We start from the raw sequence: 16,730 nt of genomic DNA on the forward strand, positions 1-16,730 counted from the left end.
CTCATTTAATGCTGTCCTGCCAAAACTGACAAGGAATATCAATTATTTAATTTTTTTTTTTATCATGACTAAATTGGAAGTCTGCCAGTTTTGTAACTTCAGTTATTTTTATCCAGGCAGCAATTTAATATTTCAGCTATCTATATAATCCATGATGGAGATCTTAGTAAGACTAAGGACTGCAGGTGATGTTTGTTCTTATGAGATCTAAGAAGGTAATATTGCAGTTCCCTTTTGTAGTTCATGGAAGAGAACAGACATCTCAATACTTATGAAAAGTCTTTGGCTCTGGTCATCTTTTATGTATATTCTTTGGGGTATGTAAGTATGTCAATATTCTGATAATTGGATTGTGGAGAGGTAGAGGTGAACAATGAACAGACCTTCTGAGGACTAAGCTTTCAGAAGCAGCACTGTGTCTCAGAGTATGTTTATATGGAACCAGTGGGTAGGCTAGGGTAAGGGTATGTTGTGTATTCAGTGCACCCTCAGTAAACTTGCAAATGTGACACCAAGTTGGGTGGGAGTGTTGATCTGGTGGAGGGTAGGAAGGCTCTGCAGAAGGATCTGGGCAGGCTGGATAGATGTGCTGCAGCCAATTGTATGAGGTTTAACAAGGCAAAGCAAACTTGGGCCACAACCACCCCATGCAACACTTCAAGCTTGGGGAAGATTGGCTGAAAAGCTGCTTGATGGAAAAGGACCTTCACAGGAAGGTGGTGGAATCGCCGTCCTTGGAAGTGTTCACAAACTGTGTAGATGAGGCCCTTAGTGACATGGTTTAGTGGTGGTCTTGGTAGTCCTGGGGTAATGATTTGGCTTGATGATCTTAAAGGTCTTTTCCAACCTGGTTGGATTCTGTGATTCAATGTGTGCTCCTCCTTGCTGGGTAGGTCAGGTTTATCTTGCTTGTGTCAGTATTTTTTGGGGATCTCTTGCTTGATTTAACATGATCCTAAAGCTCAGTGATACAAACCTAGTTTTGGTATTTCTGTATTATGTTGTGTTGAAGTATAAGAGCGTATCTACATGGAGCTGGTGCCTTCTCAAGAATACCCTTAAGCGTTCTCCACTTCCCAGAACTGTAATGGAATACAGATCTGTAGGTCAAGTGAAGATTGTTAGCTTTCGAAGTATTGTGGCATAGAGTGGAAATGTAAAAATTGAAGGTGAAAGCAACAGTTGCTTTGATATATAGGACTAACAGCATTGCTTAGCTAAATCTGGAAACTATGAATTTGCAAAAGAAACTATTTTAATTTTTGAATTGTTGTGATGCTAGCTGCTAGAAGCCAGTCTGCAAATGTACTCTATTATTTCAGTATCCCACTTGAAGAAAGAGTTGCGTATAGCTTTGTTACAGATCTGTTTACAGATACTTCTGTGTAGGCATTAATACATGAATATTTTGGATAATGCAGGTAAGTAGTTTCATTAAAACGCTAAAATCAGTGCAGAAGCTGCTTTGGATTATTTGATCTCTGATAGTTTGTCACATAGCAGATTAGGAAGATCAGGAAGTAGGTTTGTATTCTTGTCTTTCAGTTCTGTGTATTGCTGACAGACATGGAAAGATTCGTGTGGAGTTTTTTTTATTCCAATTGTATATCACAGCTGATGGCACTCATCACAGGAATGGGTAAATGTTGAATCCAGTGCTTTTACCCTAAAATGGTAGTTTCAGCTGGAGGTGTGAGTTGAATTGCATGGAAAAGTAATAAAGTCTTACATTTAAGAATTTTTTTAGGGAGGTGGGGTGTGTGTGTTGTTTGTTTGGGTTTTTTTGGGGGGTAGTGTTCTTTTGTTTGGGGGGGTTTTTTTGTGTTTTGGGCTTTGTTATTGGTGATGGTTTTTTTGCTAGCTAACTCTGTCTTATTTTTAAATCTAGCCACGAGCTGATCCCATCCCGATATGTAGCTTTTGTTTGGGAACGAAAGAATCAAATCGTGAAAAAAAACCAGAAGAGCTGTTGTCTTGTGCAGACTGTGGCAGCAGTGGTAAGTTGGCTGAATTTACGATACTAGAAATGTTTAAGTCTGTTTTTCAGGTATAAAAAGTATTTTGAACTTCTGAATGTCATCCTCTCTTTGGATATAGCTGGAAAACTACAAGTGAGAGGTGTGAATTCATCTTTAGGCCAAAAGTATAGATCTGAGTAAACTAATAAGGGAACCACACTTGTAGAATTTGGGAATTGTGTTATTGTTTGGGATCTGTATTTGTTCTGAAAACTCAGTTTTGCATTGTGACATCAAAAGATGATCAAGAATTTGGCTTGCATGGATTTGCCACATTTTGGAAGCTGAGGAATAATCCTAATAATAAAGACATATGTAGCAGTCTTTGCTGTTCTGTATCTTGTGTATCCGAATTTTTTTTTTAATTCTTTTTTTTAACCTAAAGTTCTTCTGTTTCTCAAGTGGGAATTTGAATAATTTTTCAAGTGTCATACTGAAGCTGTTAGGCACCTGTTACTAGTCAGGCACAATATAGAGAGTCTCTGCTGGTCCTGTGTAGCGCTCTCCTGTGTGTTGCAGCAGCTTTTGCAGACTCCATGTGACTGTTGGGAATGAAGGTGCTTCCCTTAAAGAGAGCAACTAGGTTAATGTTGAAAATCAAATACTGTAGCACACTGTTGCTTTGTGCAGTGCTTGCGCTTGGATGATACCAAATGCTTTCTTGGCTGAAGTTATTCCTGATTCGCAGAGGGATTTGGCTAAGCAACTTAGGCAAATCTCTTCAGTAGCTCTATGCCATAAAGCTTTTCCTGGCGCAGCTATAGAGTTCTGGATGTGAAAATCCTCTGATCAGTTTAACTATTCTGAAAAAATCCCCTGTGGAAAATAGCTTTATGCTGGAAGAAGAGTTACTTGGCCAGAACAGTTTGTCAGTTGAGTGGACTGCTTTTGTTTAGCTGTGCCAGTAAAAAAACTTTTGCTCCCATAAGCTTACAGCTTATTTGGGAAAGTACTTTCACTAAAGCTTTGCAATGTAGTCCATTCTATCTTAAAGACAAAATAGCAGTGCTGTTTAAAGTCACAGGCTGGAACATCCAACTGTTTGGTGCTACCTCTTTGTGTTGGCACCTGGTAGCATATTATAAACTAGATTGAGAAAGAAAAGTAGTTGAAAGACAAGAAGTTTGATCAGGTCCCCAGTGCAGTTCATGGCAGAGTCATGCCAACTTCTGTGCCAGAAAGAGCAAAGTGCTCAGGAGGGAAATGAGTAGAGAAGCTGCATAAGCCAGCACTGCTTTTCAGAAGGCTGGAAATGAAAGTATTGTTTTAGTGTCTTTCCGTGTAGCTGAAGATAGTTTGTCTTGGGTACTGTGATAACTACATCAGTGCTTGAGTAAAAACAAAACAATGTGGATCAAAAATGTGTTTTCAGTTAATCAGCATATGCTTTTGATTATGTGCTTCTGAATCTGTCACCCCAGATAGATCCTTTGTATTTTAGCGAGTGTATTTTTTTTTAGTACATTTAAGCAAATTATTAAACAGTGAAGTATGGAAGTGGCTTTTCCACCCCAGTACACAAAACCAAACCCCTTAGATTTTAAACTCTCTGATGGTTTACAGCTTTCCTGTATATTCAAATCTGTATGTTAATATTTGGAAATTTAATAGGATTTGTGCTTGGTTAGATTCTGGTATGCAGAGTTTACATTAATCAGGTGAGCTTCAATATCAGCTACTATTCTGTTGTGTAATAATCCCCTGGTAGGTCTAAGATGCTTTAGACTGGAAGTCTTGACTTTCATGGATCAGCTTCCATTTGAATTAACACTGATACATTCTCTCTGCCTCATTAAGACTAAATTATCTTTAATTAGTTCCTCAGACGTATTAGATACAAAGAATGAAATGTTGAGACTGCCAGTCAGGTTGCTGTATGGTTAAACTTTAGCTACTGATGCCTAACTAAAATAAAAACCAATCTCAGTGCAATTTATAAATACCAAAACTTTGCTTCAAGTGGAGATTTATTGTAATTGGATTTGTAATTTTGCACATTGTAGTGTATGTCAAAGCTGGTCTTGCTGTCTAACAAACATAAAGGAAATTGCATGTTGTGCACAGCAAGCAAATTGTACAGCTGATCAGAGATTAAATTGCAGTGCCCACTACTGGCATGTCTGCTTTCCTTGTTTGTGTGTCAGTTGCTGGTGTCTTTTCAGGTAATGCTGCTGCATTCTGAAAACAGAGAGTGTCTGGTTGTCTGCACATTGCAATGATATTACTCTTATTGTATGGTATTTGGAAGGATAATGTATTTGGGCAGTGGAAATGAAATGCACTCCTCTGTCACTTTGCACAGGGCATTTTTTAAAGGAGTAAGAAGTTGAAATTTTAGAAAGAGGAGGGGGGAAAAAGGTTATTGGGGAACTATAATAAATATTTTTTTAGAGGCGGGGGGAAGGAGAATAGCTAGTAGAATACCTGTGAGTACTGTCCTCTCAATTTGTATGTTAGGCTGAGAAGGCAAGAGGATTACCAGTCAAAGATGGGTACGGGCGGCTGGGGAGCAGAACAACATAAGCATCAGAGTCACATAAAGAGAAAAAGGGCAGAAAATACCTAGAAAAGTCTGCAGAGATCGCTTTGCAAAGGGTGTGCTTTAGGAATAAGGGGATATGGCAATAGTCTTAATTATTGCTGTCAGTGGGAAGAGGTTGGCTAGTTGGATAAAAATGAACTAAGAAACCTTTAGGTGGAAAAGATCTACTAAATGCCTGAGATAGGTGCACTGATTCTCTCTTCTTATAGCTAAAGTCAGCCTAAGTAATAATTCTTTCTATCTAAAAGGTTATCAAACACAAAGTGTTTTTTAGTGAAAAATCTTGTACATTAGTTCCCAACATGTGTATCAAAGTTAAAAATGACTGGAGATACTAGCATATCTAATTTAGCATTGACATAACTGTTGCCACTGATACAATGCTTATTCTTTTAAAAGACTAGTTGTTTTGTCAAATCCTTTGAGGAATAAACAAGGCCCAAATTTGCAATGAGGAAACAAAAGTAGGCAGGTTGAAGGAGATGTTTTCAAGTCACAAGGAGTGAGATGTTCTGTCTTAATTTCCTAATCTCAACTGTTTTTGCCACATCAACATATCACAAATGTTAACCTTTTCTAACTGGAATGGTTAATAATGAATTTTAAAGTGTTTAAATTTTAATAGATTTAGCTGAAAGTAAGCCTAAATGTATTCCTAGTGGAAATTGCCAGCTTTCAAAGGTCTAAATTTACAGTAATCTGTTAAATGTGTGCTACATTAAAATATTGATGATGCTGAGGTTTAAAAGAAAGTCAAATGATTGAACCAGGAGAAATTACCATCTGAAACACTTCAAACTAGAGATTGATCAAGTGTTGAAAACCTCTGGGCAGATGAATCAGCTTCTGGATATGGAGAAGATGGTATGATCTCGATTTTCAGTTTAGATCAGTTAGAGCTGAAATACTGCAAATTTTGAAGCCAGAAACATGCTTTGCCTCTTCAACTCTCAAACAAACTAGCTGTACAATCAGTGAAAATCACATGGACTTCATTTAACTGACTGAAAGAAAAAAACCTGTCATTTTAATAGAAATCTGTTAAACTACAAAACTAGTGAAAAGGGGCCCTTTTAAAAGTGAAATCTGTGTTGATTACCACTTAATTTCTGGTAGGCATTACCTTCTACCTGTTACTGTTCAATTTGCACTATGTCAATCATTTTCCAGCATGAAGAGTGTCAGTGCTATCAGCTGTTACAGGGTATTTTGAAGTCTGAAAATTTCTGTGCTGTCTCTGCTAGTGCATACCTAGGGAAGACAGTAAACGAACATGGTATATGCATAGTGATGATTTCCATTTGCACTCTTCCAGCCTCTGGTTATTTGTGGTTCAAGGACTTGTAGTTGCAGGCATAATCCTCATATTTAATGCCAGTGTGCGTTTTTTTGGTTTTTTGTTTTGTTTTTTTTTTCCTTGAATTTTTGTCAAATACTGAAATCTGACACTTAAGGATATTGACAAATGTGTTAAGCTGTGGAATTGCTTGAACTAGAAATGTTACATTGGTAGATAACAGAGAAATGAAGTAACCTTGTTACACCTAATCTGTGCATAGTTACCAGGCTGTGAGAATGGATGTTTCTTATGTTTATACTTCTCAGGTTATTTACTTAAGGCAAAGTTAAAATCAGCAATTTAAACCACAGTTTAATCGCTCCTTGAAGTAAATCACTTTTGCAGGGTAGATAACTGGAATTAAATGTACTTACATGGAGGTAATTGGTTTATGATTACACTTTAATGTGTTAATACAGTTTTTAAGTCATGGTCGATGAAATAAGTCTTTCTGTGATATTGATTATTAATATCAGCCGCTCTAGGGACCTTTTTTCTTCTTAGCAAAATTTTTAAATGAATCACTTGTTAAGCTTTATTGAAGGGAACTGTGTAGCATTGAACTCAACTGTGCTGTTAGAGTATATTGTCACTTTCAAGAAAAATAGTCTCTTTAAGTGCATACTCAAGTTTAACCACAGAAATTCAGTAATCTTAAACGGTATGCTAAGAATCAAATGGCAGTGATTTTTTAATACTGTTGAGTTTGAAGCTACTCTTTGAATTTATTATTGATGATTCTTTATGAACAAGTTCTATTCCTGCCTTTTATTTTGAGAATATGCTATATTTAAACAATTGAAATTGTTTTTTGAAGTTTAACATAAAGGGCATTAAGCCTTGGCTACCTACAGTAAAGGAAATAAAATCTGAAATTTGCTCTTTCTGAAGTGGCTTTTGCATTCCATCAGTCATCTTTGCCATTCATGACTCAGTCTGTTAGAAGACAAAAATAGCAAATGCTCATGGATTAGCCTGCATTCTTCTTGTGGTGATTTAGCTCAGTCTTGGACTGAGGAACAGCAGATGGAGAAAGTCTGAATGACTGTGACGAAACCATTACCTGGAAGAAAGCACATATCCTGACTCTGACAGTGAAAAGTAAGCAATCCAGATCACATCACTGCAGCCATCTAAATGCAGCATGGCAACATGGATTCTTCTCTCTCACAACTTGTGGGTTGATGTTCTTGAATATAATACCAGCAAAAAGTGCTGGGAAGGCTTGTTCCTTCCTATTTAGCAGTGCGTTTACGTTTTCTGGACTAAGGGCACGCCCTGAAGTTAGCACATCACTGCCAGTGTTGCCTAAAGTGCTTTATGTGTTCAGCTGTCTTGTGTCTTGTATTAATTGGAAAAGCCACGTAGGCCTTCCAGCCTACCGTGAAAGAGGATGGTCCCACCAAGGAGTGATAGTTTCATGGGAGGTGGCAGTTCAGCTTCTCTCATTTCCCCCACCCTTCCTGGTTTTCAGTCTTCCTTTGCAGTAAGCTTTGTGCTAATTGCCTGCTTCATTTTTTTCCTACTGCTCTGAAATTGTTTTGGAAATAATTAAGTAATAAGTTGGAATGAAAAATACACAGACTGTTAAGTTTCTCTGGTAGGTACACGGTATATTTAGATAAATAATATGGTTTTATCTTAAGATTTCCTCTGTTTATGTTGCACTGCTGTGAAGAGAGACTGGGGTCAGGTTTGTAAAAGTACTCTTTCAGAACCCATGGCAATTTAATATGCTATAGAAATAACCTAGTGAAAATAAAAATTCCATTTCAGGTGCTTGTGTAGACCATTCACAGGTGCCAGTTAAACCAGAAATCAACTTCCTACTTCTCTTCATAAATGAGTTTTATGGCAGTTATTCTGTATATCTGTATGAAGCAGATGAGTTAAATAATGTGTTGCAAAGTTCTGAAAACAGCTGATGCTGGTGGTCCTGGCTATATTCTGTTGAATTTAAAAATTAATCTTCTCAAGCTTTAAATATTTTTGGTTTTTTTAGGACATCCATCATGTTTGAAATTCTGTCCTGAGTTAACATCAAATGTGAAGGCCTTAAGATGGCAGTGTATTGAATGCAAGACATGCAGTGCATGTAGGATCCAAGGCAAAAATGCAGTAAGTTAGACTGTTGAGTGTTGTTCGACCTTCCTTTGTGCTCTGTACTTAGCATGTGCAAATACAAATCACTGATGTACAACTTCAAGCAATGCTGTATTAAGTCTTGTTTTCCTCTTCCTCTTCCTTCCCCTCCCTCCCCCCCCACCTCCCTTCAGGATAACATGCTTTTTTGCGACTCCTGTGATAGAGGGTTCCACATGGAGTGCTGTGACCCACCACTTTCCCGAATGCCAAAAGGTGATAATAAAAATCCTTTCAATGAAAATATTTCCATTCACAGTCTTTTCTCATATTAAGTGACTAAAAGCTCTTGAGCATGCTGCTTCCCCCCTCCCCCATCGATAATCAGTATGATTTCAATCATGTCAAAACCAATTTTATTTTTCTTGATACTTTTTTTTTTTCCTTAGGAAAATAATAAAGGTCTGTGGTCAGTTGACCAAATGAATTCACTGTGTATTGAGTGGTTTGCCAGTCTATTAAAGGTGAAGTTTTACAAAGTTAAAATGTTTGAAGTATATACACTGACAAAGAAATCCTTAGAGCAGGTGAAAGAGCCTGCTTCTTCATGCCTTTTGTAAGAGTAATTTTAAAACAAACCAACTAAACAAAACACCTGTGTCTTCAGGTTCTCTAATCTCTAATTTTCTGATACCTAGCACCTCACTTTTGCTCTCACATCTTTATGACTTTCCATATTTAATCTTAAAGTTACACTAAAGACGTTTTCCAGTTTCTCTGCCCCCTCCCTCCAAGTCCCCAGCCTTATCCGTAATAAGTAAGTGTTCAGAGTGGTCATCTAACATAAAAAGAATGCCAAATTCAAGTTGTATTTTAAAACAAACATACCTAGGTGTCATCTGGTCTTTTCTTTAGCACACTTTAGCCTAGATTGCTTTGTAACACTCATTTTTACCCTGTGTTAATTGTGTCTGAAGAAAGCTCCAGCTAGTATAAGGAGGGACAAGCTAGAACAGAAATTATTCTGAGAACCCATTTGCTCGCAGTATTTTCTGTGATCCTTGTTGCCACCTCTTTTCCCCTTCCCATGAGCAATTTGTTTTCAAAATATTTCAAAGTATGGGTAGAAGTGGATCACTTTTCTCTGTCCACTTTCCCATCTCTGTGTCCTGTTCATAAGATAATTTCTTGACCTTGTATACTTGGCATGTATCTTGATATGCACCTGCAGAACAGATTAAATAAACTGTGTACAATGAAACTTTTTTTTCCTTTATATAGGGATGTGGATTTGCCAGGTCTGTAGGCCAAAGAAGAAAGGGAGAAAGCTACTTCATGAGAAAGCTGCCCAAATAAGGCGACGATATGCAAAACCTATTGGACGACCGAAAAATAAACTAAAGCAACGAATGTTGTAGGTTTCTCTTGATTTATTTATTTGTTTATTTATTTATTCCCCCTCCCCTCCCCCCCCTCCCCCATTTCTGAGAATGCAGTCAGGTAAGAGGTAAGAGTTGACTCAGGTTCAGCTACAGTTTTTAACTGTATTTCAAGTTGGGGGAAGTAGGTGACAAGTATTCTGATATATGCCTTTCAGCCCAGTGGCCAATAATTTCTTAATTATAGTGGATGCTTTTTGTGTCATGTCAGAAGGAGAATAATAAACTTCCTGTAACTTACTTTTCTAATAATTTAAGAATGTTCATACCTATTGCAGATGCAAATAAAATTCTGTATGATAACATATGCCAAAGCTGTCTTTTAACTGTAACTTCAAATAATTGAAGTACATACAGGATCTATATTATATAGATAAATGGGTTACTTATATCCAACTTGAGGAGACTGTTCTGCTCAAAGACCTGTTCAAAAGTTGTGTACAAATGGCTTTATTAGTTAGTATCAGCTGCAAAGCCCATTCCACAAAGCAAACTGTGCAAGTACTACATAAGTTATGGTTTCAGTGGTATTCTGGAAGAAAATTACTTGAATTCTGCTGTTAAGCTGCCACTGGTTACAGGGAAGAAGGCTGCAATTCCTTTTGCTTCATAGGAATGTGTTTATCTAAGACGAGAGTGCTGTAATTCTTTTGGCATCTATCTTCCCAGGGAACACTGTAGTTGGACATCTTAAGGCTTGGTTGGAGAATTGTTTAAGTAACGTTCAAATGCTGAGTTGACATTACACTGAGTATTAAACAGGAACTGATTCTGTGTTAACTCCAGTAGCATGTTGCCCTCTATCCTGTGTTCCTATGCACATATGCCTTTCTTTTCCTCCTGTTTAACTATCTTTTTGGCCATGTCAACTCAGCAGCTGAAAAGCTTTCTGGCTTTATCTGCTACTCGTTTTGTCATGTGGCTGTTACCCAACCTTTTTTCTCTATAGTCTAAACACCTGTCTGGTATTCTTCAGAGTTGCATGGTAGCTGCTGTAAAACCGCATTTTGCGACATAAAGATTCTGGAGCCAGTGGAGCCAATGTGTAAAAATAGAAGGGAAAAAAAAACCCAAAATACTTGCAGTACTGCAAGTACAGTGCACTAGTTAAGTTGATGTACTTGGTGCTGGGCAGCTTTCTATGTTCTCTTTCCCCTCTCTCTCCAACAGGATCTCTTGTCTTGCCTGTTTGGTCCTTTTCCTAAAGTTCAGTGTATGTTGCTCTAGGAAAGTAGTATAGGACAAGGATGAAGAGTGGCACTACATGAAAGTAAAAGATGTAGTTGTTGTGGCTTTTGAGAGCATGCTGTTAAAGGAAGAGTGGGTGAAATACAAGGATGCTGGGGAGGGACTCTTCCTTAGGGACTGTAGTGGTAGGACAAGGGGTAATGGGTTCAAACTTAAACAGAGGAAGTTTAGATTAGATATAAGGAAGAAGTTCTTTACAGTGAGGGTGGTGAAGCACTGGAATGGGTTGCCCAGGGAGGTTGTGGATGCTCCATCCCTGGCGGTGTTCAAGGCCAGGTTGGACAGAGCCTTGAGCCACATGGTTTAGGGCAAGGTGTCCCTGCCCATGGCAGGGGGGTTGGAACTAGATGATCCTAAGGTCCTTTCCAACCCTTACGATTCTATGATTCTATGAAATATTCTTTTACTTCTCCATTATCCTCCAGACTAAATAACTTGAGAATCTGAAGGTCATTGAAATACCCATACAACTTCCAGTGTTTTAACTGAAATTCCTGTGTATCATTGTATGTGTGTAATAAAAATATTCCATTTATCTCTAGCTACCCCTCTGGTTTGTTTTACCCCTTTGAAAGGTCCTAAGCTTTCAACTGCAGGTTATGGTTGTGATACAGTACTGCCATCTTCTCTAAAAATATGTCCCTGATTTGGGTTCCTATGGTGGATTTAGCAGGAATATCTGTCTGACACCGTAATTCTGCTTCTCCTCTGGCCTCATACATGTAAAAGAAAAGTTGGAAAGGTGGTGAGGGTTTTACTGTTACATTTTGCTAATGACATTCTGAGCTACAGCTTTTTAAATAAATACGCTAAAGGATGCAGAAGTTCCCTTAGCATTGGATAATGATTATAAATATCTTCAGAAAGGTTTTATTTTCTTCGTAGCGCATGAATCAAGTGAGCATGTTAGAGTAGTACTTGGGGGGGGTTCTTTGTAGAATAAATATTTACAATACTGAGGGCACATTTCTATTACTTCAATGTCTTAATATATATGACAAGTAATCTTGTTTCGGAAAAATAGTAGTTAGGAGATGGGATAAGAGGAGAGACACTTCCTTATGGAATCCTGTTTAAAAGAGATAGTGGGATCCAGAAGGTGACAATGTCAAACATAAAAGTGTGTGGTCACATGAAATACAGGAAGGTTAGCTAACGCCACTTAATTCTTTTTGTGTACTACAAAGAAAATCTGTCCAGTAGTACTGGAATAATTTTTCTTGCCTATTGACCATCTGTAGAAAGCCCTTCACAGGCAAATTACTGTGTAGGATTAATGAAAACCAGGTGCGTGTTGAACTCTGGCACTGATGGTGATTGCTATGTTTAGTAGTGAGAATAGGTCTTGTGATGGGCATAAGCTTATGGCACCAAAGGATTCAGAATACTTCTGTCTTAGTTCTTGGGTTTTGGTTTTGTTGCCTCTTAGGAGCTAACCAAATTTAAGGATATGTGAGTGGAAAAGGGGCTAGTTCTTAAACTGGTGGGCCCTTGGAGTTCAGTCAACCAGATGGTAGCCTCAGGCTGTTCAGTCTCTAATTAGAAGTAACCTGTTGGAATTAATTACTTCAGCATCTCAATTAAGAAGGCAAAATCTGTGGAAGAAAACTTCCCGCTGCAAAGTAAATAAGCTAACTTCAAAGAGCAGGATGGAAAAGAGAATGGAAGCATTTGATGCAACTATATAGCTTTGTTTGGATTTGCAGTTTGATCATGCCTCCTGATAGCTGTTTCTTTTACTGCAAATATTTTTAAATGTTCTGTTTCTATATACTTACAATATACTACTCTTAAGCATATTTTTCAGTGGTGTTCCTCTCTTCAGTCATTAGCAATTAGCTAAACCTGTACTGCTTCTGTCAGACATGTTGGTTTTCAGCATGCCATTTTCTTCCTAGCATTTAAATAACATTCACTGCTCTTCCTTCTTAACACCTTCCATGTTAGGCCGGATTGGTTTACAGCTTTTCTACAAATACCACTTGGTCTTACAGTTCTGCTCTTTCCTTTCCTTTGCTGGTTTTGGTTTTGCTATCGTTACAATTTTTAAAGAAAACTGAGTCTGTTTCTTTGGTTTTGTTGTAATGCTTTTCATAAATAATCTCATTTTGCTTTTAGGTCTTTGGTGGTAATTTTTACTACTAGTTTTGACATACATAATCCATTGAGAATGTGGGGAAAAAAGATAGTTTCTTGAAAAATGACTGTATTGCATTATAAGATTAATAGACTTCCCCTACAGTTTGAGCAAATACAGTCTGAAGTGTTTTGATATCAGTAATTTATTAGCACTGAACATGTGCATCTCCTTTGTGTGTACAATAAATTCTACAGTGATGGAACAGTTCTTGTGCTCAGACACAGTGCACTGAAGTTTTTCTCCAAATAAGCACACTTTTGCCATGTCTTTTGCCATTGTCAGGTGGTGAGACTGCATACTTGGGAGAGCCTGCTAATCCCAGCTGCTTCTGCTTAGAAGTACTGGGAACTACCTTTTAAAATAAAGGGGGGAGGGGCGATGACAAAAAGAAAAAGGGGAAAAAAACATTTGGGTGTTCCGTCACAGTGTGAAATGTATTTCCAAAGTGAATGTGTCTTTAAATTTCTTTAAAGATTTTTAAGTACAGTGGCATAAGTAACTTGTATAAACTGTAGTACTATTTGGCAGTAGTTACAGATTTTTAATGCTGATTTTTATTTTCCAAATTTTTTCGCATAGGTCTGTAACCAGTGATGAAGGATCCGTGAATGCATTCACAGGAAGGGGGTCACCTGGTAGGGGTCAAAAGACTAAAGTCTGTACCACACCTTCATCTGGTCATGCTGCATCTGTGAAGGATTCAAGCAGCAGATTGCCTGTTACAGACCCCACTCGGCCTGGTGCCACCACCAAAATCACCACCACCTCCACCTACATATCTGCCTCTACACTTAAAGTTAACAAGAAAACCAAAGGGCTCATTGATGGCCTTACTAAGTTCTTTACACCATCACCTGATGGTCGCAGATCACGAGGTGAAATAATAGACTTTTCAAAGCACTATCGTCCAAGGAAAAAGGTCTCTCAGAAACAGTCATGCACTTCTCTTGTGTTGGCGACAGGTACCACACAAAAGCTAAAACCTCCACCTTCTTCACTTCTACCCCCAACCCCCACCTCTGGTCAGAGCCCCAGTTCGCAAAAATCCAGCACTTCCACTTCTTCTAACTCTCCCCACAGTTCTTCCAGTCAGTCAAGCGTACCTTCCTTTAGTAGCCTTCCTAGTAACAGTCAGCTAAAGGGACTCTTTGATGGACTCTCTCATATCTATACCACTCAGGCACAGTCTCGAAAAAAGGGACACCCAAGCTATGCACCACCCAAGCATTTGCGTCATAAACCAGAGTTATCTTCCACACCAAAATCTAATAGCCATTTCTATGGAAAGAAAGAGGTTAGGAGTAGGTTTATTTCTCGTGCCTGTACCTCTAGATGGGCTGTGTCTAGAGGACATGCTTTTAAAGCAGTTGCTCACCTCAAGAGAACAACTTTTTTTAAAAAACACAGGATTCTAGGCAGATTAAAGTATAAAGTGACCCCTCAGATGGGGACCCCCTCACCAGGGAAGGGGAGCTTGGCAGACGGAAGGATTAAACGTGATCAGGATGATGGTAAGCAAAGGTCAAAGCGCCAACCAAACCTGCATCCCGTCCAAAACCAAAATTCTTATATTGTCACATAGGTCTTAGCTATTTCTCTTGTTCTTATTTCACTTTCATACAAAAGCAACAAAACTTTGACCTTTATCTAATGCTGACTAAATCTCCAGAACATTTTTTTTTTTTTTCTGACTAATACCACACCACCTTTTTATTATTTTTTGCATCTGTAGTGACACTAGGAGCCCCAAGTGCCTTCATAATGTTGCTTATGGCTGTGTAGTACCGCATGAGTGGCCACTTTTCATGCTACTTCCTTGTCCTTCCCCTGCCTTTTCTTTGGCAGTAGTGCTGTCATCATGATTGTGTGCTGTCAGTGCTTATATTGGTGGGCATTTCAATTCATTTCCCTCTGCTCCATTGCTTTTTCATGAAAATTCCATCCTACTACAGTCTCCACAACACTTGATCTGTACTGCTGTGAACTACTTTTTTTTTTATAATTACTTTTATTTAAGAAAAAATGTTTGAATGTAGACTTAGCCTAGCATTGGTCTCCAACTTTTAAGGACAACTTTTTTTTTCTCTTATTTTTTGTTTTTACCTCATAGAGTATACTGGAGTCTATCAGGTGGCATAGTTCTAGTGATAGAATATACTCCATTTCATGAGGTTCAAAACTAATATAGTAGAACTGGACTGTAAAGGCTTTTACAGACAGACACCCAAGTGCCAAAAATAGCTCATGCAACAGCATATGACAAAACAAGAAGGGGGGAAGGTTTCGTTTCTGTAACTTGGCGATCCCAAATTTAAAGTGGGGAGTCGTAACAGCCATAGTTGCTACAATTCTGTTTAGGAGTATCACTTTGATAAGGCATGTGTAACCTTCATGTCTGTGAATAAACTTTTTGCTGGTTTAAATAACAGATACTGAAATCAAACTAAGCATCAAACAAGAAAATACGGATGTATTTCTGGTGGGAAGCAAGGACACTGTTACACAGGAGGATTTGGAAGTATTTAAGCAGGCTCGAGAACTTTCCCTGGAGGTAAGAATCCTGTAGCGTAAAATGCAGTTGTTTCTGTAAATAAAAACTTAGTTCACCTTTGTATGTCTATTTATCTTCGTTTTTAATATATTCCTTCTGATCTAATGTGTCATGCTTGCTGTGAATTTAATTTGGGAGACACTGTATATACAGTTACATTCTCTTGGATATGAGACAAAGCATCACACTGGAATGGGTCAGATGATAAGTGACATTTAGGATAGATTTCAAAAGATAAACTTGAGCATTTTGGACACAGGACTACCACTGATTAAGCATAGACATTAAGCGTAGCTGACATTCTGGTCAGTGCTGAGAGGATGTTGGTTGGTAAGAGTGTTCCTGATGATTTTCCTCTGCAGATAAAGCAGTCATGGTGAGAAGTTACATCTGTCCCAGCAAATACCGTTAGGTAGGAAACTGGGTTTAGTGACTTCATAACTTCATTTTAACCAATGATTTAAGACACTTTGAATTTAAATACTATAGACTTTTTTTCCAGTGTAAATACTTGAACTGAATCTGACTGAAACTGTTCATACCAGCTTGTGGAGACTGAGTTTTGGTTTAGCTTTTTTGGTTTTGGTTTTGTGGATTTTTGTTGTTGTTCGGGGTTTTTTGTTGTTTTTTGGTTTTGGGGGGGTTTTTTTGGTAGTGGTTTTTTTTGTTAGTTTGTTTCTGTGTGTGTTTTTGTTCTTGTGGGGTTTTTTTGTTTTTTTGCCAAGAAAGCTGGACATGGCATCTGAATCGTCTTATCACAAAACAGACTTCAACTTTTCCCTGTCTATGAAATGAGCAAACTGTGTTTGAGAACGTAGGTTAAAAGGGAGGTGCATGTAATGTTGCAGTGGCTGCTTTTTTCTTCAAAATTACATCATAAATGAGTGTGTCTTGCACTGTTTTCAGTAATGGAAGTCATTTAATGTTTTTTCAGGGTTAGTGTACATGAACTGACCTTATCTGCTATGAGTCAATGCAGCGACCTGTTCATAGTCTTAATTCAGAGTGTGTTAACCAGCAAACTCAAACCAAAATGTTAGGTGGTAAGACTTATAGAAATGGTGAAATGGTGAAATTGCTTCTCCTTCCCCCCTTCTTCCTTATTTTATGTTTCTGTAGCCCTTTAGAGTCTAGAAGTCATCTTCTGATCAGCTCAACTTCAGTATGATAGCCGAGATTAGTGTATGTTAGTATACTGCTGGCTGCTAGAGGTAAATTCCAAGAACTCTAGAAGGGTTCTGCAGATGCCTTCTCCCTCATCTGGCAGTCCTGGGGTGAAGGTTGGACTTATTGATCTTAAAGGTCTTTTCCAACCTTGTGGATTCTGTGATTCATTGTTTTGACAAAAGGACAGCTTTGAGTTTGAACCAG

General features: G+C 38.2%; 1 protein-coding gene across 10 annotated transcripts in view; it reads left to right on the forward strand.

The window, feature by feature from the left end:
- KAT6B (lysine acetyltransferase 6B) overlaps positions 1-16,730 on the forward strand; it is a 113,044-nt gene that overhangs the window by 56,745 nt on the left and 39,569 nt on the right. For 6 of the 10 annotated variants that reach the window (XM_030486637.1, XM_030486638.1, XM_030486636.1 and 3 more), the window contains 6 exons: positions 1,889-1,997; positions 7,902-8,017; positions 8,176-8,257; positions 9,263-9,395; positions 13,388-14,319; positions 15,238-15,359. In XM_030486637.1, coding sequence (XP_030342497.1) covers positions 1,889-1,997; positions 7,902-8,017; positions 8,176-8,257; positions 9,263-9,395; positions 13,388-14,319; positions 15,238-15,359 — 1,494 coding nt within the window. Of the gene's footprint in view, positions 1-1,888; positions 1,998-7,901; positions 8,018-8,175; positions 8,258-9,262; positions 9,396-13,387; positions 14,320-15,237; positions 15,360-16,730 lie in introns of those variants that run through there. The other 4 variants (XM_030486639.1, XM_030486640.1, XM_030486643.1 and 1 more) reach the window with 3 other exon arrangements.

Source organism: Strigops habroptila, chromosome 5 (genome assembly GCF_004027225.2).
Source record: "Strigops habroptila isolate Jane chromosome 5, bStrHab1.2.pri, whole genome shotgun sequence".
In the NCBI taxonomy this organism is placed as follows: domain Eukaryota; kingdom Metazoa; phylum Chordata; class Aves; order Psittaciformes; family Psittacidae; genus Strigops; species Strigops habroptila.